Source organism: Elgaria multicarinata, chromosome 4 (assembly GCF_023053635.1).
Source record: "Elgaria multicarinata webbii isolate HBS135686 ecotype San Diego chromosome 4, rElgMul1.1.pri, whole genome shotgun sequence".
Lineage (NCBI taxonomy): Eukaryota > Metazoa > Chordata > Lepidosauria > Squamata > Anguidae > Elgaria > Elgaria multicarinata.
The window spans coordinates 25849021-25870858 of NC_086174.1; the positions used below are offsets into that span (position 1 = coordinate 25849021).

Consider the following 21838-nt stretch of genomic DNA (forward strand, 5'->3'; position numbering starts at 1 on the left):
ATAGGTTATAAATCATGAGCAGTGTTTTGCAGTGCATAGCCTGCTTCTAAATACTTTTTAATAAATAAATATATGTCATATTTTATATAGATAGATACTAAACCTTGGTGTCCCACATAAGGCACATTCATACACATAGCACATTGTGCATCTGAATTTGCAGCAAGCTAGCAAGATCATGTCCTGCCCTCCTCTATGCATTTTCTATAACATCTAAAAAGGTTCATACTCATGTATACCTGATGTAATGTACATGTGAGAATTGAGCGATACATACCCCTGAAATCAGAGTGTTAAAGTCACGCACATGTGAAACATATGCTCTAAGTGCCATTTTAATTATTTATTCTTCTCTTCCCATCCTGTATCCTATACAGAGCAAAACCTGCTTAATTTCAAGAGTAAAAAAAATGGCATGTGCCTTCAAACTTTTTAAAGTTTATGGCAAATACATGGAAGCAAGGTAAGGCAGGTAAGAGCCCATTTGACTATTCAGTGTACCCCCGTTGTGTATGTGACTAGGCTTTTCAGTTTCGGTGAAATAGAGATTAATGGGCTGCAAGCCAATATCAACCATCACTGATGGTGTCAGTACTAGTAGCAAAACTACCACACTGCAGTCAACACTACCAAAGAGAAAACCTAAGAATATCCAAGTCCATTTCTATCCTAACTGACACTACACAAGATTTCCTAAAGGAACCAAAGGACAAATGGTCTTTCAGCTTGAAGGATGAATTGCTGACAGTTATCTAGATCAAAATGCTTCTATTTCTAACATGCAGTTAAGAGGTTTTCTACTCTTTCTAAAATATATTCTGTGCACAACAGCGCATTACCAGCCATTGGTGCACAATATATCTGACCACTTGATTAGGAATGAAAGGTAAAAGTAAAAAACAACAACACCTTAACCCTAATTTAAAAAGCATACATTACACTAACTTCTCTTTTGCATGTAATCAGTCTTGGGGCTTTATATCACACATACGTAATCCAAAGGGCCACATATTGATTTGCATATATACAGCAGGGATTGCAAGTCCTCTCCTTCTGAGAACAGCTCCATTTTGCAAGCTGTCCCTGAAATACAGGGCAACTTCAGAAATATCCTCTGATGCAGCACAAAGAGTCGCTGATTGGGTGGGAAGATTTGAGAGGCCCACATATAGGCATACACACCCACAGGATTGCAGTACTAAAAATGAGCTTGATTAGCACAGAATGGTATGGTATTGTTTAAACTACCAAACACTCCTATGCTAAGAGCAGTATACCAGGAGGTAAGTGCTTTAAATAGAATAAAAGCCACACTTACTCATACTGGCACTACAGGCAAATATATTGACACATGATTAGTATCAAGGTGTAAACAACATTTTCATCCTTAACACAACTATCAAGAAAAAAAGTTACTTACAAACATTTCCTGTGTTGTCAAAGCTTGTCAGAACATCTTCAACATTTAATAGCCCTCTGTTACATCTAGGAAAGGAAAGAAATCATCATAATTCTCATCATCATCGTCACCACCACCAGAATTATTCTTTATTCTTCTTTCTTTCCTTTTTTTTTTTTAAAAAAAGGGAAATGCCTCATTGCTTCGTAGCCTACAGCCTCCACCAACATCTTTTTTTTAAAAAAAAAACCCTCTCGCCACTAGAGGGAGAAAAGAAAAAGAAACTCGTCACTCCAATATATGTTGTTAAAAATCTAACATGTTGAGAATCAAAATATAGAAGGCAAGCATACAAATATTTGTATAGTTCAAAAATATTTTTAATTTAATTGTGCACACATAGAAAAATTTCTAAGTTTGCAAAACCCAAAACATATGTAATTAGAAGGGATACAAGCAAGACCTGGAACAAAATAGTTACAGGGTTTCCCTGGTATGTGTGTTACCTGAGCTTGTGGCTGTTCGCTCAGTATCAAGGGGCAGTTCTCCCTTTGTGAAGGGGTGGCACCAAGGACCTCCTCACAAGGGGGAAGCGGGTGTTCTCAAAAGACAATGGTACTAGTTCCCTCAGGAGAGTAACAGGCTACTTAGTTGTCTCCTTTCCCATCTCCTCTGCTATCCATCCAAACCTATTTCTCCCTTTGGTCTTGGCTCCAGCTTTCTCCTCCTTTCTGCTTGTAACTTCCTGCTTCCTATCCCTCTTTGCCTCATCTGTTCCTTCCCCAGCTCAATCAAACCCACATTAAAATCTTAGATTTCTTCATTGATTTCTGTGGACAGTTCTCATTTCCATCCCCAAAGACATTTAAAAATAGCTTTTCAATGTGAAACAAAATAAGCTATCCAGACAATAAGAAAATTCTCTCTGGATTTTTATTTCTATGTGTTCCTTCCCCAGTTCTCTTATTTTGCTCCACTCTTCTCTTTTCTCCTCACAGGATGGAGGAGGAAATAGGAGAAGAGAAACAGAGCAAAGGAGAATGGAAGAAGACACACACACGTAACTGCTCACCTTCCACTTTCCTTACCCTTCTGCGCTCCTTGCCTTATTAATTTAAAAACTGACCTTACCTATCTAATGCACAAGCATCACTCAAGATGGGCTCCTCTCTCAACCAACCTCTCCTGTCCAACTGCCAGCTGATCCCTTGTTCATGCCCCTCCTCACCTGCCACTTTCAACCATCCAATTCCAACTCCCGTTTCCCCTGGCTTTCTTTTCAAACTGACTCCCAACTTTCTATGGCCACTATGTGTGCTCAGTCTTTATTGTGCTGTTTTGGAGTCTGTTTGTTTTTTGCCCCCTCGGGGGTTTTCTACTTATGCAAACATTTTTGCAATACATTTTTTGTACTTCTGCAAATCTTGGGGTTCCTCTACGCCTGCTGATAACACCACCTATACACAAAAGGAAGGTGTTTTGGCTACATAAGGCCCATTACTAACAACTGAACATCACTACTAGAGGGAATGATTAAACCCATTTATTCTCACAAAGTATATTTGGGGAAATCTGATCCCACTGATGATATTCATTCTGATTTCATTAATAAGGGCTTAACATTAACCAATCCACCCAGGCCCATTTATACAGCCTATTTATGTTTTGTTTTGTTTTTACTTGAGGGAGCAAAAGTTTACTACTCATTATTCAAGCTTTACTACTCATTACTCAAGCTTTACATTACGGTTAATAAGACCTGAAAGATCTAGCCAATATACTTTGCCACAATCCCATTGTAGTTATGCAGTTATGCTTCCCAGATGTACATGGCTATTTGTTAGCAGAAGTGGCTGAATAAAGCAAGACGGTATCCCAAAAATCAGAGGCTTGGCAAACTTTACTGAGTCACAAACAGATAGGCTGAGCAAAACTGTAACCATAGGACTGCTGTAAATAATAGCTTTTAAGCAAATTCCCCTAGCTAAACAGCAGAGCAGCATAAAACAGCAGAGCAAATCAGGCCAGGCATCTAATAGAATGAAACCACCACCACCGCTACTACTACTCAGTGAACATGCTAGTACTTTTATACATTAAAAACGCTTAGAGGAAACTTATTTGGCTCCACCAAGCTACTGGACAAAATCCATCACACCCAACCTCCTTGTGACACCTGTTTGCATCTAGCTCTGTAATGTATATATTTTGATGTTAATTATTTTTACACTTCGATTCAGGCATTGAAGGCTTCAATTGTATATACACGTATTGATTGATTGCATTTTTATACTGCCCAATTGCTGAAGCTCCCTTGGGTTTTGCAAGCTTACTTGGAAATAGATTCTACTGAATTCAACGGGGTTTACAGTGTATATGATTGCCCTGTAAAGTAGTAAAATAAGTAAGAACTGATAACAAAATAGGTAGTGCATGTATTCATCCCTGCAAATTCTGTTTATTTCCACACAGAAAATAAACCAGAAAGAGGCACCTGCAGCTCTCAGCCAGCAGGAAAAATGCAACAGTTATAATAATTAAGACAGCTAAAATTTATTCTATTGCGTCTGTAGACTGCTGGGCTGCTTTGTTTTTATTATGTTTTTATTGTTTATTTTAATACGGTAAATGGCAAAAGGCAACACAAAGTAGGGAGGCCTGTGCAATGTCCATACTCCAAACAGGGGAGATTGGATTCTATACATTTTTAAAATTTCTGTACTTTAAGTTAACTGTTTTATTTCTCCCTTCCCTTCTCCCCTCCCTTGTATTGGACTTGGGAATTTCCAGACACACAATGTTTATAAAGATTCACAATTGGAACAAAACTATTATCTTTTATAGTATTTCTTTGCTAAGATCCAACATTTGTTGTGTACAACTGAGAATGCTCTTTCTACATTTTTGCATCAAATTAACTGATCAATGGAACTCTATTTCCCCTCTAATTGCCTAAAATCAACCTGCAATTCTAAAGTAGATCAATAGACAACAAATAAGTGAAAAATCAATACTACTAAATTTACTAATAAAAAAATTTCTACAGTCTAAGAGAGAGATATCATGGCCTCCTGTTTAAAAAGAGTCTTCCCATACACATTATTTCCTTTCCCCCGCCCTCTGCCCCACCCTGTCCTATAAATACAGAACTTCTTTTTAAAACAGTAGACTTCAGCCTTCTCTGTTCCTGGTCCCAGATTTAGGCTGCAATCCTGTACACATTTATCTGGGAATAAGTCCCATTGAATTGAATGGGGCTGACTTCTGGGTAGAGACATATAGGACTGAATTGCACAACTCCAACTGCAACATAGGATATATTTAAACATGCACACTTCACCATATATGCCTGTTTTGCTCCTTCTCTCTTTCAGCTTACCAGATGCAAAAGAGAGGAGGGCTTTTTATAGTTGTGAGAAGAGTCCAGCTTGTGATTCAGAAATAAAAAAGCCACACTGACCAAAATACCTTTTCCCCATGACAATTAAAAAGGTAACTGTATCATCTTTTGTATTTGCGCTCTCTCTCTCAGAAATCAGGAAGAGTGACGAGTCTGACCCATTTTAGGGGCCTAACCACCCAGTGAAAGACCGATGTTCTAATCTAAAGCATCCCTAGGCGGCCATCTAATGTTTTTGTAAAATCACTATACTGATATACTGACTCACCATCAATGGACTCCAGATTTTTTTTGTAGAATTCTTACTGCCTAGTCAGTTAAGTTTTGTAGAATAAAAAGAACAGGGCCATAACTCCGTGACAGAGCACTTCCTTTGCATACAGAAGGTCCCAGGTTCAATCCCCAACATCTCCAGGTAGGGATAGGAAATATCTAATTTTCACTTTTTCAAATTAAGCTCTTCCTTTTTATACTGCACCTCTTCTTCCAATTTTCCCTTTTTCTACTCTTTCCTTGCAGTTTTTAAACTGTTAACCTGTGAGCCAGATCAGTTGATTTTAATTCTGCTTTGTACCAGTGCCTAGGCATCTTACAAATTAGCAGCAATGGTAGTAATTTATTACTTAAAGAAGTGAATATGTAGTCTCAAAAAAAGGCCATTTTTTATTGGGGAGAAAATGTGGTGAGAGAAAAATTAGCCATTGATTTATTACATACAACAGCAGCTTATTGTAGAGCAGATATACAAGGAACAGCGCTTTTCCTGTATCTCTAAAATTAACGTAGCAGCTTCTACTGGAATTGTTCTAGAAGAGATTGTAACCCATTCTTGTAGCTCTAGTAATATTCAATCTATAAGAATTCTCTAAAGTTAGATCGAAATTTAATCTGAGGAATAGAGCTTCAAACTGAAGGAAAAATACTGCACACAGGTGATAGGAATTCAGTTCATATGCACATAGAAAGCAGAAGGGGCTGAACAGAGGAGCAATTTCCAACCATGTAGCATCCTACGTGTGAATAGAGTTTAATTACATTTATAAATATTACTAATTTTTAGAATTTTATGGTTTTAAGAGGAAAAATAATCCTGAATTAGTACTTTTATTAACTGAACTTCTAATTTCGACTTATTCTAAGATCTGCACATCATCATTCTCTCTGTTATAACCCTCGAGTTAGACGTTTGGAAGGTCATAACAATCAGCACACAATAAAAGATGCCACTCGCCTTGCAAAACGGTCTTCAAGCCCTCTAGTGCAGTAACTCCAGCTTGGTTCATAGCATATCTGAATACACAATTTGATCCATGTTGATAGCCCTTGAATGGATATAGCTTGGCCTTTAGACTTTTTGCCATGAGCCACAGACAACCTTGTGAACTTTCCACAATATTTAGCCCTGTCAAGATAATACCTGATAGCACTAGGATGCTCAATGGGCTTTCTGAGAAACAATCCTGGGACACAGGAAAATTAAAAGTTGTCTTAATCAAATTTCTGGATAAAATCACTTTATTATTTACTGTTTTGAACATTAGTATAAAGTGGGGAGGGGCATTATCATTATTACCATGAGGAAGAATACTTCATTCAGTCAGATGTTGTACACACTAATACTAAAACATACTCTGATTTTAAAATATAGGTGATAAGGTGCCATCAAGGCCACATGAGCCTCAAGTGACAGAGATGGTTCTAGGAGAACCCCCAAGTTACGAATTTGCTTCTTCAGGGGGAGTGTAACCCCATCCAGAACAGGTTGAACACCCTCCATCCAGTCAGCAAAACCACCCACTAACAGCATCTCAACCCTGTCTGGATTTTCAGTTTATTAGCCCTCATCCAGTCCATTGTTGCAGCCAGGCACCAGTTCAGCACATCCACAACCTCACCTGATGAAGATGAGGAGAAATAGAACTGTGTGTCATCAGCATACTGATGACAATGCACTCCAAAAACAGGATGACCGCACTCAACAGTTTCATGTAGATGTTGAACAGCATGGGGGACAAAACTGACCCTTGCGGAACCTCATACTGGAGAATCCATGGGGCCGAGCAGTGTCCCCCCCCCCAAGCACCACCTTCTAGAGCCAAACCGCCAAGTAAAAGCGGAACCACTGCAATGCAGTACCTCCCACTCCCAACTCAGATAGTCGTCCCAGAAGGCATGGTCGATGATATCGAAAGCCGCTGAGAGGTCAAGGAGAATCAACAGAGTCACACTTCTCCTGTCTTTCTCCCGACATAGGTCATCATACAGGGCGACCAAGGCTGTTTCCATACCAAACCAAGCCAGAAACCCGACTGAAATGGATCCAGACAATCGGTCTTATCCAAGAGTGTCGAGCTGGCTTGCAACCACCAGCTCAAGGAATGGAGCATTTGCCACTGGCCTATAGTTATTAAGATTTTCTGGGTCCAGGGAAGATTTATTCAGGAGTGGTCTCAGTACTGCCTCTTTAAGATGGCTCAGGACCACATCCTTTCACAAAGGGGCATTAATCACTTCCCTAGCCCAGCCAGTTGTTCCATCCCTGCTAGGTTTTATTAGCCAAGAGGGGCAAGGATCCAATATGGTGGTTGCACGAGCCTGTCCAAGTACCTTGTCAACATCCTTGAGCCGTACCAACTGAAACCCATCCAAGAAAACTGGACAAGACTGCTCTAGATACCTGACCTGATTGACCTGCTATAACACTGGAGTCTAAGTCCTGGTGGATGCAAGAGATTTTATTCTAAAAGTGCCTAGCAAATATATTACAGCGGGCCTCAGAAGGTTCTACAGCGTCCTTGGGGCCAGCATGTAATAGCCCCCAGACAACTCTGAAAAGTTCCGCTGGGCGTCAGATTGATGATAAGATAGTGGCAGCAAAATATTGTGTTTTTTGCTACTCTCACTGCCCCTGAATATGCCTTACTGTAGGCATTTGACTGCATCTACTAGGAGTTCTTCTCCATCTGCACTCAAGCCATCTCCTATTTTATTTCATCACTCTCAGCTCTGGGGTATACCATGAAGTTGCATGAGCTCTACAGGAGAGGGTGCTCAGGAGCAATAGTGTCAACCACCCAGGTCATTTCTGCATTCCACAGATCAACCAGGGTTTTGACAGGACAACCAGCCCTATCAGCCGGAAACCTCCCCAGAGCCCTCTGAAAACCATCCGGATCCATTAGCCTCTAGGGGCAGACCATCTTAATGGATCCCCCACCATTGCAGAGGGGGGAAACTGCTATAAGTCTAAGCCCCAGCAGGTGGTGATCTGACCATGACCCCACTTTCAGATAACCATGTCCAAGTCCAGTTGAGAAAAACTGATCTAGTGTATGCCCTGCTACGTGTGTTGGGCCGGTGGCATGTTGGGACAATCCCATGGTTGTCATGAAAACCATGAAATCCTGAGCCATCCCAGATAAAGTGCTTGGCATTAATGTTGACATCCTCCAGAATGGATAATTAATAAAATACCATGGTTCGTTAACATTGCTTGTATATTCTCAGTTGCACTATGAATCGATACAATTCAATGACTTCTACGTTATGTGAATTCAATGAACCAGGTCCTCCAGAACATTTTATTCTTGACAGGAAATATAAAACTCAACACCCACAGCAGGTCTAATAAAGGGCTTTAGAAAAATATAACCTTCAGGATGTTTAAACTGCTGTGTTCCTGCTAGGAAGTGCAAGCTTCAAAGGTGTATGAAATCAAATAAAGGACAGAAAGAAAGCTATAAATCTAACATAGGCAACTCATTGCAGTGCTTTGCTGATACTATCAAAAACTTTTAACATTTTTTGCAGGTTTTTTAAAGTTGCTTTATGTCAATGAGAGAGAATCCATTTATTGTTTGTAGTCAACGGCTATTACAACATCATAAACATTAAGAACATTAAACATTAATCTGATTAAACCGTTAAAACAATAAAATAAATTAACACGTTAAACTAAATAAGACAGCAATAGAACACGTCATCTTGAATCAATGTCATACTCTTTGTGTTATTATCTACCTTACCCATGGTCAGAATCCAGACTCGCCACAAAAGCTGTCCTTCGCTTTATTGCTGCTAGGGCAAAAAGGGCCACCCCATAGCTTACAAATTTGCCCATATCAGCCAGCAACCACCTGATTTTAAACTCCTCCGTGTAACCTTCAAGAGAATTTAGGAAGGGGAGGATGAATTTAATCCGTGGTGATTTATAAAGGCAGCAGTGAAGGACATAATGAACCAGGTCCTCAACTTGGCCTGCTCCACATATGCATAGACGCTCATTTACGGGACAGTTAATATATCTCCCCTTCAAGAGTTCCATGGGCATCTGTTGAAGTCTTAATTGCATGAACACTCGCCTGACAGGGAAAAGGGTTAATTCCTTAAGGTATGAAGCCATTTTGTGGTCTTGCTTAAACTTAGGATACCAGGTGGCCAACTTACATTTCCTAACGTGTTCAAGGTCAATCCCAGTGTCATTACTAAATATTAGATTACGAATTTGGCGAATAGATAGATCATGTAGGGTTGTGACCAAGAGAGGTGAGTAGGAGGACATCAAACAAATGCGCATCCCTCCCTCCCTATCCTGTAAGCCCAAAAAGCACATTTTTGCCAAGTGTTGTTCAGGCATCTGACAGAGCTTTTTCATGTAAAGAATAACAGATTTATGTACATGGGCTCTCAGGGAGGGGGAACCTATTTCTGTTCTTAATAGTGCTCCAGGAATATTATGTGCCACTGCCAAGAGAGTGCGCAAGAGGTTATTCTGTATAGGTTCTAATTTATTTTTATAGTAGACACCCCATATAGGTGTGCCATACAAAAGGTGTGCTATTATCTTGGCAGCATAAACTTTTACTGTAGGTTTGACTAAGTGGTGTCCCTTCGTATAATACAGCTTTTTAATAGGGCCTAGAAGGCGACTGCTGGAGGTTGAGATTGCTTTAATGTGGGCATGCCACAGGTGTTCTCCGAGAAATGAAGGCCCAAGTATTTGAAAGAGCAAGTCTGTTCAATAACTTGTCTGTCTAAGGTCCATCTGTGACGAACGCATCTCTTAGCAAATACCACGACATTAGTCTTACTGTAGTTGACGATTAGGCCCTCCTGTTTGCAGTACACTCCAAGTTTGTAAGTAATCTCCGCATAGCAACTTGAGTTAATGAGATAAGGGCCATGTCATCGGCGTAAAGCAAGGCGGAGACCTTCATCTTTCCGATTGTCAGAGGGAAAAATGTAGGGGCGTAAAGTTTTTGGGTTATATCATTAATATAAAGGTTAAATAATAGTTGGGCCAAAATGCAGCCTTGCTTGACTCCTTTTGACGTAAAGATTGAATCAGAAAGGGAGCCTGCTACACCATACCGGATTTTAATGTCTGTATTGGAGTATAGACGCTGTATAAGGAAGAGGAGGCGCTTCTCAATTGATAAAGCCTGCAACTTATTCCACAACCTCTGTCGGTCTATGGAATCAAAAGCAGAGGAGAGGTCTACGAAGGCAACATACAACTTCCTTGGAGGATTATTTGCATACTTTTGTATTAGATAATTCAGGACAAAGCACTGGTCAATTGTGCTATGACCCTTGCAGAAGCCAGCCTGCAATGGAGAGAGGATATGAGACTTCTTAACCCATTGTTCTAATTTTTCCAATAGGTGCCTCGCATACAGTTTGGCGGGGACGTCAAGCAAACTTATCGGGTGGTAATTATTAGGGTCCTGTGAGTTACCTTTCTTATATATTGGGACCACCATACTAGATGTCCAACCTCTTGGGAGAACACCTGTTAAGTCAATTGATGTGAAAAGTGCCGCCAAGATTGGGCACCACCAAGATGGATTTAGACGGAAAATTTTGGGTGGTAACATGTCCCCTCCGCTTGTTAATTGACCAATGAGACTTTCCCTTTCTGTAACTGTGGGCCAGGTATTCTGTACATCTAAGGACAGACCATCCTCCAGTTCACTTTGAGCAGACTGGATTGTATCTGGGCTTGAAAACAGATTGCCAAAGTGTTCCACCCACCCTTCCATCAGGATTTGTCCTGCTAGCGCAGGTTTAAAAAGTTTTAGGCCCCTGGCCACCATGTGCCAGAATCGTTTCATGTCAGTGACTGTTGCTCCAGAGATTTCTGTGGGATTCCACGGCATGCTCATTTTCCTTACTGGAAACATCTCTCTATTTGGCCAGCAAATGTACTTGGACATTTTTGATAGCCCGTGTACTATAAGAAAATGTTAGAATACGGGGGGAAATCAGGAATATTAAAAGGGCTGTGAAGTTAAGATCATGGAGCAGATGGCAATCCTTACAGTACCCAAGGGCAGAATTTCACATGAAACCAGCAGACCAGTGTGTTCAAAAGCAGATTGCCATTAAGCACCTGTAAAGTATGTCGGAGAGGGGCATACCTGATACAGAAAAGCAACAAGTGGTCAGGAGCACTGAGCTCTTCTCCTGTCCACTACTTTTCCTTCAACAACACCTCCCTTCTAGCAACTTTTCACCTAGCAAGGTTCCAAGACCAGAAATTAGCTAATTGGGGAGAAAATGCATGTGGAAGAGATTGCAAGAGGTAAAGTATAGAGGAGAGAAGTTCAGCACCTCTGCTCAAGGCCCCTGGTTTTCTGCTTGAAACCATACACTTCACAAGTGTTTGGCAACAACTTGCATTTGAAAACACAGGCCTGCCACAATCACATTTAATTCCGTCCTTGGGCCTAACTGCATTTTATATTCATATTAGGGGTGTGCTTCAGTTTTGGTTGAATCCCAGCCTAAATTGGTCTAATTTGGTCAGATCTGGAGGATGCCCAAAATGAAGTGGGGCTCCTCTGAAGTTGACTAAAGCTTGAATCTGATCACCCCTGAAAATTCAGAAATACAGAGAGACCATGTGTCTTCCCAAGCTCTCTGTATAATGAAAACACCAGCATGGTGATGGCGGGGGGCAGAGAGAGGAGAGGATTTAGATTTGTGACTGGCAGCCCTAGCTTCTAATAACAGTGAATATCTACACCAGCACTCTCCAGTCCAAGTGCTTTGAGGAAGAGATTTTGAAGTAGTATATTTACTGTGTTATCTGTACAGCACCATGTACATTGATGGTGCTATATAAATAAATAATAATAATAATAATAATAATAATATCACAGGACTGATCTAGTGTTCAGCGCACTTTGCTAACTCTCTCTTCCATCAGCAGGAATGTAAAAGAGGTATCATAGAATCTGTAGGACCTGAGTAACTTGGAAAATGCTGGATGTCGTTCTGCCACTGTATGCTCTACATCCATCATCCATCTCTGTCCTATTGCACTTTCTGTGGCGTTGGTGCCATTTAAGCAGAAAACAACAGTCTGAAATTGATTTTTCATTCATCATAGCTCCATATCTTCTGCACCTGCTTCTGAAATTTTGCAGGTTTCCTGCCTAGGGGCACCTATATGACATATTCCATTTTTGGTAATTTTTCAAACAAATTACCAAAAACACAGAGGGGGGTAAGAGGAAGTGCATCAATTACCATCAATCCCAAATGTGAACACTTCCCATCCACAAACAATGCCGCATCTATTTTTTAGGTGTTTTTTTAAAAAACTTTGACCACTTCTATACTGTATGCCAATTTCCTAGCAATAGCATACGAGAAAACAAAGGGGGATAAGTGCATCCCCTTTTTTTAACCCCCAGACTGTAAATGCTGCTCCTGGATAAAGCTCCCTGCACCTATTTATCTGAAACCTGGCAGGCTTGATTCCTTCAGAAATGGCAACTATCCCTGTGAATTTCATCAGATTCTGCTAAGAAATAAAAAAAGTTATTGGAAGTTCCCTTTTAAAAATAAAAAAATAAAAAAGTAAAGGCGTGTAGAACAACAACAACAAAACCTGCATCTATTTGTCTGAAATTTGGCAGGGGGACTACAATACCTGCAAAATTCTGACAAACATACATGTTACTGATTTCCAAAAACAGTCAATGGTAAACATAAAGAATTGGATTTCCAAATCAAGATTTGGATTCAGACCCAAGAAAAGCAGGCAGCCTCTCAATCAGTAGAAACCAAAGTGGGCTGTTTTCCAAATTACCAAAGCAGGTTCCAAGCCAAATCTTGTGTCGGAGTTGCACACCATACACTGGTAACAAACGTCCAATGGCTGCCTTATGTTTAGGAGGGAGATTTGGTGCAGAAAAAATGGCAGAAGGGGTAAGCACTTTCTCCTCTTGCCACTTCTATGCTTCAACTCAGCCTTTCCAAAGCCATTATTCGCTTTGCATTTCCAAACTATCAGATAGTGGGAGCAAATGAGGGAGCAGAGCACATATTTTTTTCAGATAAGACCCAAGTATTTCTCAAAGAAATGTCTGAATTGCCCCAAGAAACAGGTCTAGATATTCTGGTCCTATGCAGCCAGTGCCACGTAGTGCTCCCAGCAATGCCTTTCATAGTATATCTTAAATGGCAGTGCAGGGAAAACAGAAATGGCAACATGGGGGTGGGGGGAGGTGACGAAACTAGAGCTCTGGCCCCAGTACAGTTCTACTGTGTGGCAGACTATCCTACCTCAAACCCAAAACCAAATCTGGCAAGGATGGGTGGCTAGGGTGCTTAACAAACCACCCAGAAACCATGGCCAGTTCTAGGGTTGCTGGGTTCTTTGTTAGTCATCCCAGTCACACACTTGCCAGGTTCAGACATCACAATAAACCGCACACAGTAAGTGTAATTAGGGAAACCAGCCAGCGTGTGCAGGGGTGGTTAACAAGCCACCGTGGTTTATTAGCTGCCATCATGTCGTTCGAACTGACGAAGAGAGTATTTCTGAGTAAGCATGAATACGCTTGAGCTGCATGAACGTTTTTCACCCATTAGGCTAAAATGGCCTTGTTTTAAATCAGCTCTTATCCTAATACACATGTAAAACTTACATGTGATTTCTCTTCAAAATTCTTTCCTACATAAACAACATAAATAAAGCAAAAGGCTTGTGTATGTTTTTGGGATCACATATAAAAATGTATCCAATAGTAGACTGGTTACACAATGTTTATCAAATTAGACAAATTTATTTATTTATTTATTTATTGCATTTTTATACTGCCCAATAGCCGAAGCTCTTGGACAGTATAAATTGAAACTGCTACAGTGGTTTAATCAAACCTTAAGCTCTGATTGAGTTCTTTAAACTATTCAGAATGAAAACTGAAGAGGAGAAATCAAAGATAACATACGCCAGACACAGAAAGTACTTGCACAACCATATTTACTTACCTTAATGATATAATATACTCAGGATAGTAGATGCTTCTATATTGAACCCAAGTCCCACAATCATCTTCTGTTACCTTTCTGTCTTCCTGTGTTGTTGAGAAGAGATTGAATGAAGCAAATCTCCTTATTGATACTTGCTGAAGGTGGACATTCTCCAATTGTTTTTGTTTCAGAACCTTTAATAATTAAAAAATGGTATTAAAATTTAACTACATGTCACAGAATTTAAACGCTTAGAATAAATTCTTCAAATTTAAATGTCACATAATGAGGAAACTGTGAGCTGGCAGCCTACTGTTTACTTTTTTATAATCCCAAGACTAAGCTACTGTAAGGCACTCAACAAGGAGCTACAGTCTACATAGAAAAATCAGCTGTAGAATGCGTTAATAAACCTGATGGGAAAAGACTACTGGGTGTTTCAGCATCTGTACTACCTTCTATTGCTTCCCAAGCACAACTCCAAATGCTGGATTTGATCTATGATGCCCTTCATAATCTGAGTGCAACACACTTAAAGGGATCATCTTCTCTCTTATTTCTTATTATACTCTTGAAAAACAACAGATAGCAGTTGGAGGACATCATTTATACAAAAAGTCAGAGTATCCTAGGCACAAAGAAAGATGCTCTTGGTGGTTGACTCATAACTATCAGACAACCCTCTTTTGGGAGACTTGTCAAAGCACAAGTGTATTTATAGTGTTTTGAAGACCTTTCTGTATCAATTAGAGCTTTGGGAGGCCAAGATTAAGATGGTGGGGAGTTGCATTTTATCAGGAATGGCCAACTGGTATTTCACGGGCCAAATGGCTCTACCAAATTTTAGTCAAGGTATGATAAAGTTTGCAAATCCTATCTAATCCAGCATCCTGTTTCCCCCAGTGGCAAATCAGGTGCCCATGGGAAGCCCACAAGCAGGACATGAGAGCAAAAGGCCTTTTCTGCTGTTGTTCCCAAGCTACTGGTATTCAAAAGTAAGCTATCTCATAGATTGTTGAGTGTCATCTGAAGCCGGACGCTCTGGGTTGTTTATGGGTTAAACAACCTAGAGTTAACCGACGGTTTGTCCAGCTTGGAATGTTACACAACAACCTATGGGATTCATGTGTCACACTAACAACCTATGAACAGGCGTTTGTACGTTGTTTATGCAAAGTGGAAGTGGCTTATGCACAGAATTCAACCCCCAATTTGCCACTGTCAACTAGGTTAGAATCTGTTTGAACTGAATTGTAAGTGTTGAGCTAAACCATTTCGTATTCATCCTTGCAGTTAAATCTATCATTACCTTTCTTGGGCCTTCAGGATATAGGACATTATATAATGAACAACCTGATTCATGACCCAGTTACACTGAAGTTGAGAGAATAGAATCTAGTTCAACTCTCTCTAACTATGTTACTTCCTCTGAATAAAACAAAAGGGAGAAAATACTTTCAACTCCAGGGTGGAATGGCAACTGACAGACCCCCAGTCAATTGTAGCCCCCATGAAAAGCTGCCAGTTAAATACTCAAGTATCCCTGGCCAACATCTCTTCCCTGACTAGAACGCCAAAGTCTTTCAACTGACTCGATCAGCACTACATCTTTGCCAAAGAAAGAAACACAGTTTGTGGGGGTGGGGGGATTCAGAATTGACAGAATGCACAGGCTTTGCCATGATTTCTCACCCTGTCTCCAAGGACAAGCCACAATTTCTTTATTTTTATTTATTTAGGAAGCTTATATACTGTTTTTCCCCATGAAATGGACTCAAAGTAGCTCACGGAATAACATTTTAAAAAATCATCAACAATGCAGCAAAACATTTTAAAATAATATAAAAGAAACATGTAAAAGAACAACCGGTGTAAGACAACCATATAAGGCAATAGTGAGGGACTGCCAACTACAGGATGATTTCAGCCCATGGAGGTCCCCATCAGGCATGCAGAGGAACCTCTGCTGGCACTGCCCGTGTCTCAGGCACCGCCACTTCCACAGACATCATTCCCACCCATTTCCATTCACATGGTGAGCATATGAAGAAGATGCTTGACTTGGCTGGCACTTGAAGGAGTGGTGTCCAAGTGCTGTCCGAGTGCCTTCATGCACCATGCGCTGTCCCAATGGGAGTAGCAAGCAGCACCTGAAGCAGGCATCCAACTGGGCTGGCATTTGGAGGAGCCAAGTCTCTTCATGCTCTGCATGCTGATCCAATCATTTCAGCAAGCAGAGTGCAAAGGAGCACCCAAATATGGCTGCCACTTAGAGGAGCCGCTACTCCAAGTGCCAGCCAAGTCCCTTTCTCTGTGCTGTTCCCTACACAGCGAAAGGAAAATGGATGGGGGTGGGGTGGATGTCATCAGGGGAAGGGCCCTGCCCCCATGACATCATCCGGCTCAGCAGATTGGTCCGGTGGGAGAGGGGTAATCTGGGTTTCAGACAAAAGAAGGTTTATCGACTATGATATAAGAGAACAGCATTTAACACATACCAGACCAAAAATATTGAGCTGAAGGCCTTTGTGTACAGCCATGTTTTAGTCAAGGGCCTGAAGGATGTGACTTATCTCACTTAGAAGTGCTTTCCAACTAAGACAGCCCTGTTCCGAAAAGCCACTGATAACTGAGGAATCTGGAACAGAGCCGTGGACATTTACTTTAAAGTTTAAACATTGCTTCTGAGAGACCACAGGATTGCAACTAATTATGCCAGTGTAACTTCCAGTGAAGTGATGACCTTCTTAACTGGACCACAGGATTGCCCAGCCCATCTATTAGAGCTTTAGGATCAGATCAGATCTCTAGTTACAAACCTAGAAGACCCAGGGGACAATAGCTTGACCTACTATGTTATAAAATTATTGTATGAAAATTCATTAACATTCTGTGTCTCTTTCAGTAATCTCCTGGAAACATTTACAAACCCAGTTTTTCTAATGCCCTGATGTATACTGTTCAGCTATTTTGGAAACAAGGACAAAAAGCAAGAGGTGACAAACCTATTCAGGAATGGCTACGATAATACTTTGGAAAGGCTGAGAGACAGTCTTCTCTGTTTACATGATGCCCTCTAAGTGAACTTCAAGGATCACTAACTTACCTTATACAGCCATTCTAAATGAATGAGCCCCAGGGACCAATATAACAAGCACATGATCCAGAAAAGCAAATGAGAATGGTCACTAAGGAAACAGACAACCACAAGAAAGAAAGCTGATCCACAAAGCTATAACCTAAATTCTTAAATAGTACAAACAGAAGAAAATAAGTAGTTAACATTCAGCTGGGAAGTGTTTCACTTGATAATATTGGAAGGGTATAAAAAAACCACTTTTAACCAAGCATTTTCCCACCTACAGGCATGCAAAAAAGCTGTATTCAGTATCTATCATCTTACTGAATATTTATTTAAAACTACTTCTAGCTTAAATTTACAATTTAAAAAATGAGTGTTATTCCTCAACTCATCTACACCTTTTCAGTTGTAGAAGATTGCAGAATACATTTCAGAAGACTGGAGAATTCATAGGCCCTGAGTGTCGTTCCCCCCCCCCCCACTAAAATGTTTAAGACAATATGCTAGACAAACAGTGCAACACAGCAATCTCCAAAGAGCAATTTAAACTTATTTCCTTATTTCCTTGCAGAAAGTGCAGAAAGGTGCTTCTAGGATCTAAATCAGGATATTTTGGGGTCACAAAATCTGTGTGTCAGTGTAAACATCTATTAAGAGTTCTTTATTTTAAACTTTGCAGGTTATTGTACTTATATTTTCATTTAAATGTTTGTATTTCATACTTTTTTTTACCACTCATACCTGCAATGTACATAAATATTTGCACCCATCAACCTGAAAACAGCTTCTGATGGGTCAAACCAGAAAAAGAAGGGAAGACTTGGCATCTGGCCTGTCTACACTATGTGGTGAATATTTTGAGGGTGACAGACATGCCTCTCCCATAGACTATTGGGCTAAAATCAAGCAGAGGAGTGTAGTGGACTGGATAAATATGGAACTGTATATGAGGGCATGAAATGGCGCTGTGCCCATCACTGTGATCTTGATAATACAATGTTGAAATGTATTTCATCCAATGAGAACAACGATAGCAAATCTTGTTAGCAAAAGGATTGACTGAGTACAAAAGCAGTACAAGAAGTGTATATTTTTGCAAAACACGCAAAGCTACCTTCACATTTAGAGAGAAGCTGCAGCAAGCTGTACATAGGAAAGAAAAAGCCAACAATTGAAATGCTAATACCCATTGCTGAGCATAGCAACAATACTGAACAAAACTGTCATTGTCTGTTTTTTCCAAAAACCCAAACTATCAAGCAGCTATTCATAAATATCTATATGTACGATGGAAAAAAACAAAGACACAAGAAATCCAGGTCACTACAAATAGTTTCTTTTTCAATAGCTGGGTTTACAGCAGCAGGCATTCAAAGCACACAGTGTAAACCCAGAAGATGTTTGATAGCATCTCCACCTTCATTAATTTGATAGTCAATCCTTTTGCTGACAAGTTTTGCTATCATTATTCTCACTGGAAGAAATATATTTCACCATTGTATTAATATGATCAGCTTGGAAATCTTAGTAATCTAACAAAATTTTGCAGGGACTACATTGTTCAACCCTGACCAAAATTTATGTACTTCTAATTTTCTGTCCACAAGTATGCTCTGAATATAGTTTATACTCAAGTGGCAATTACTTTTGATAAGACAAGTGTAGAATTGCATTCATAGAATCATAGAATCATAGAATAGCAGAGTTGGAAGGGGACTACAAGGCCATCGAGTCCAACCCCCTGCTCAATGCAGGAATCCACCCTAAAGCATCCCTGACAGATGGTTGTCCAGCTGCCTCTTGAATGCCTCTAGTGTGGGAGAGCCCACAACCTCCCTAGGTAGCTGATTCCATTGTCGCACTGCTCTAACAGTCAGGAGGTTTTTCCTGATGTCCAGCCGGAATCTGGCTTCCTTTAACTTGAGCCCGTTATTCCGTGTCCTGCACTCTGGGAGGATCGAGAAGAGATCCTGGCCCTCCTCTGTGTGACAACCTTTTAAGTATTTGAAGAGTGCTATCATGTCTCCCCTCAATCTTCTCTTCTCCAGGCTAAACATGCCCAGTTCTTTCAGTCTCTCTTCATAGGGCTTTGTTTCTAGACCTCTGATCATCCTGGTTGCCCTCTTCTGAACACGCTCCAGCTTGTCTGCATCCTTCTTGAATTGTGGAGCCCAGAACTGGACGCAATACTCTAGATGAGGCCTAACCAGGGCCGAATAGAGAGGAACCAGTACCTCACGTGATTTGGAAGCTATACTTCTATTAATGCAGCCCAAAATAGCATTTGCCTTTCTTGCAGCCATATCACACTGTTGGCTCATATTCAGCTTGTGATCTACAACAATTCCAAGATCTTTCTCATTTGTAGTATTGCTGAGCCAAGTGTCCCCCATCTTGTAACTGTGCAATTGGTTTCTATTCCCTAAATGTAGAACTTGGCATTTATCCCTATTAAATTTCATTCTGTTGTTTTCAGCCCAGCACTCCAGCCTATCAAGATCACTTTGAAGTTTGTTTCTGTCTTCCAGGGTATTAGCTATCCCACCCAATTTGGTGTCATCTGCAAATTTGATCAGCGTTCCCTGCACCTCCTCGTCCAAATCATTAATAAAAATGTTGAAGAGCACTGGTCCCAGGACTGAGCCCTGCGGCACCCCACTCGTTGCCTCTCCCCAGTTTGAGAAGGTTCCATTGATAAGTACTCTTTGAGTCCGATTCTGTAGCCAACTGTGGATCCACCTAATAGTTGTTCCATCTAGCCCACTTTTAGCTAGTTTGTTAATCAGAATGTCATGTGGCACTTTGTCAAAAGCTTTGCTGAAGTCAAGATATATGACGTCCACAGCATTCCCACAGTCCACAAGGGAGGTTATCCTATCAAAAAATGAGATCAAATTAGTCTGACAGGATTTGTTCCTGACAAATCCATGTTGGCTTCTAGTAATCACTGCATTGGTTTCAAGGTGTTTACAGATTGACTTCTTTATAATCTGCTCCAGAATTTTCCCAGGGATGGATGTCAGACTGACTGGTCTGTAGTTCCCAGGTTCCTCCTTTTTGCCCTTTTTGAAGATAGGGACAACGTTAGCCCTCCTCCAGTCATCCGGCACCTCACCCGTCTTCCATGATTTTGCAAAGATAATAGACAAAGGTTCTGAGAGTTCTTCCGCTAGCTCCTTCATTACTCTTGGATGCAGTTCATCGGGCCCTGGAGATTTGAACTCATTCAAGGAAATTAGGTGTTCTTTGACCATTTGTTTATCAATCTCAAACTGCAATCCTGCCCCCTCAACTTCTGCTTCACTTTTTCCAGGGGGGTCATAGACCCGCTTTTGGGAGAAGACCGAGGCAAAGTAGGAATTGAGCACTTCAGCCTTTTCTTTGTCATCTGTTATCAATTTGCCATCCTCATTAAGCAGCTGAACCGCCATTTCTTTCCTCTGTCTTTTACTACTCACGTATCTGAAGAAAGCCTTTTTATTGCTTTTAGCATCCCTCGCTAATCTCAGCTCATTCACAGCTTTAGCCTTCCTGACGCCATTTCGGCACTTCTGCGCCACTTGTCTGTACACTTCTTTTGTAGCCTGGCCTTCCTTCCACTTCCTATATGTATCCCTTTTTGTTTTCAGTTCATCAATAAGCTTTTTGTGGAGCCACATTGGTTTCCTCTGTTGTCTTCTATTTTTAGTCCTTGTTGGAATTGTTTGTAACTGTGCCTTTAAAATTTCATTTTTTATATACTCCCACCCATCCTGCACTCCTTTTCTCTTTAGGCTCCCTTGCCACGGGACCTTACTTATTATAGTTCTGAGTTTATTAAAATCAGCTTTCCTAAAATCCAGAGTATGTGTATGGCTACGCTCGACTTTTGTCTCCTTCATAATCAAGAATTCAAGTATGACGTGGTCACTTTCCCCCAGAGTTCCCGTAACTGCCACTTTATCCACTAAGTCATCCCTATTGGTCAATAACAAGTCAAGGATTGCCGATCCTCTAGTTCCTTCCACCACTTTCTGTAGGAGAAAGTTATCACCCATACATGTCAGGAATTCGTACACTGCAATCCTATGCATGTGTATTCAGAAGTTCTAATGAGCACAATAGGACTTATTCCTAAATCCTGTGTATCGGTCATGCCCTCAACGATCATAACACTCAAACTCGGAGGCTTACAGTCATTCTACACAGAGCAGGAGAAGTGACAGAGGCAATTTCCACCTCCCCATCCCCACACACTGCACTTTTTGCTAGATGGCCTTTCTTGCCTGTCTAGCTAAGGTGTTTCAGAGGGTGATCAGAAGCTGGAGAAGCTTCAGGATAGCTTGTATCCTGGCCTCTCCAGTCTCCTTCCCACCCTGTCCACTGAAATGCCCCCTTTTCTCCTCTCTGAGGTCATTTTCCCAACCTTGGAGGCAACTTGACACAGTTCTTTCCACGCCAGCTAGAAAGGGTCAGGGGAGGAACAGCAGTTCTCCGATTCCCCATTCCAAAGTTGGAGCACTGTCTCCAACCTTGTATCAGGGAATCCGAATTATCTTGTGGCCCCTCAGGCACTGCCAACCCACTATCATAGATTAGTTTTAAAGTTGTGTCATTATACCATTTTAGACTATTTGGGTATATATATAATAAAAGTTCATTTGATTAGTTTCAACTGAACACCACCACAATTCCCAGTATCAATCACAAGTTG

At 40.8% G+C, this 21838-nt stretch overlaps 1 protein-coding gene across 1 annotated transcript in view; it reads right to left on the reverse strand.

The window, feature by feature from the left end:
- Positions 1–21838, reverse strand: part of CAMKMT (calmodulin-lysine N-methyltransferase) — a 288183-nt gene that overhangs the window by 263217 nt on the left and 3128 nt on the right. Inside the window, exons 2-3 of the mRNA XM_063123984.1 lie at positions 14082–14257; positions 1421–1485 (exon numbers count right to left, since the gene is read on the reverse strand). Of these exons, the coding sequence (XP_062980054.1) occupies positions 1421–1485; positions 14082–14257 (241 nt within the window). The remainder of the gene's footprint in view (positions 1–1420; positions 1486–14081; positions 14258–21838) is intronic.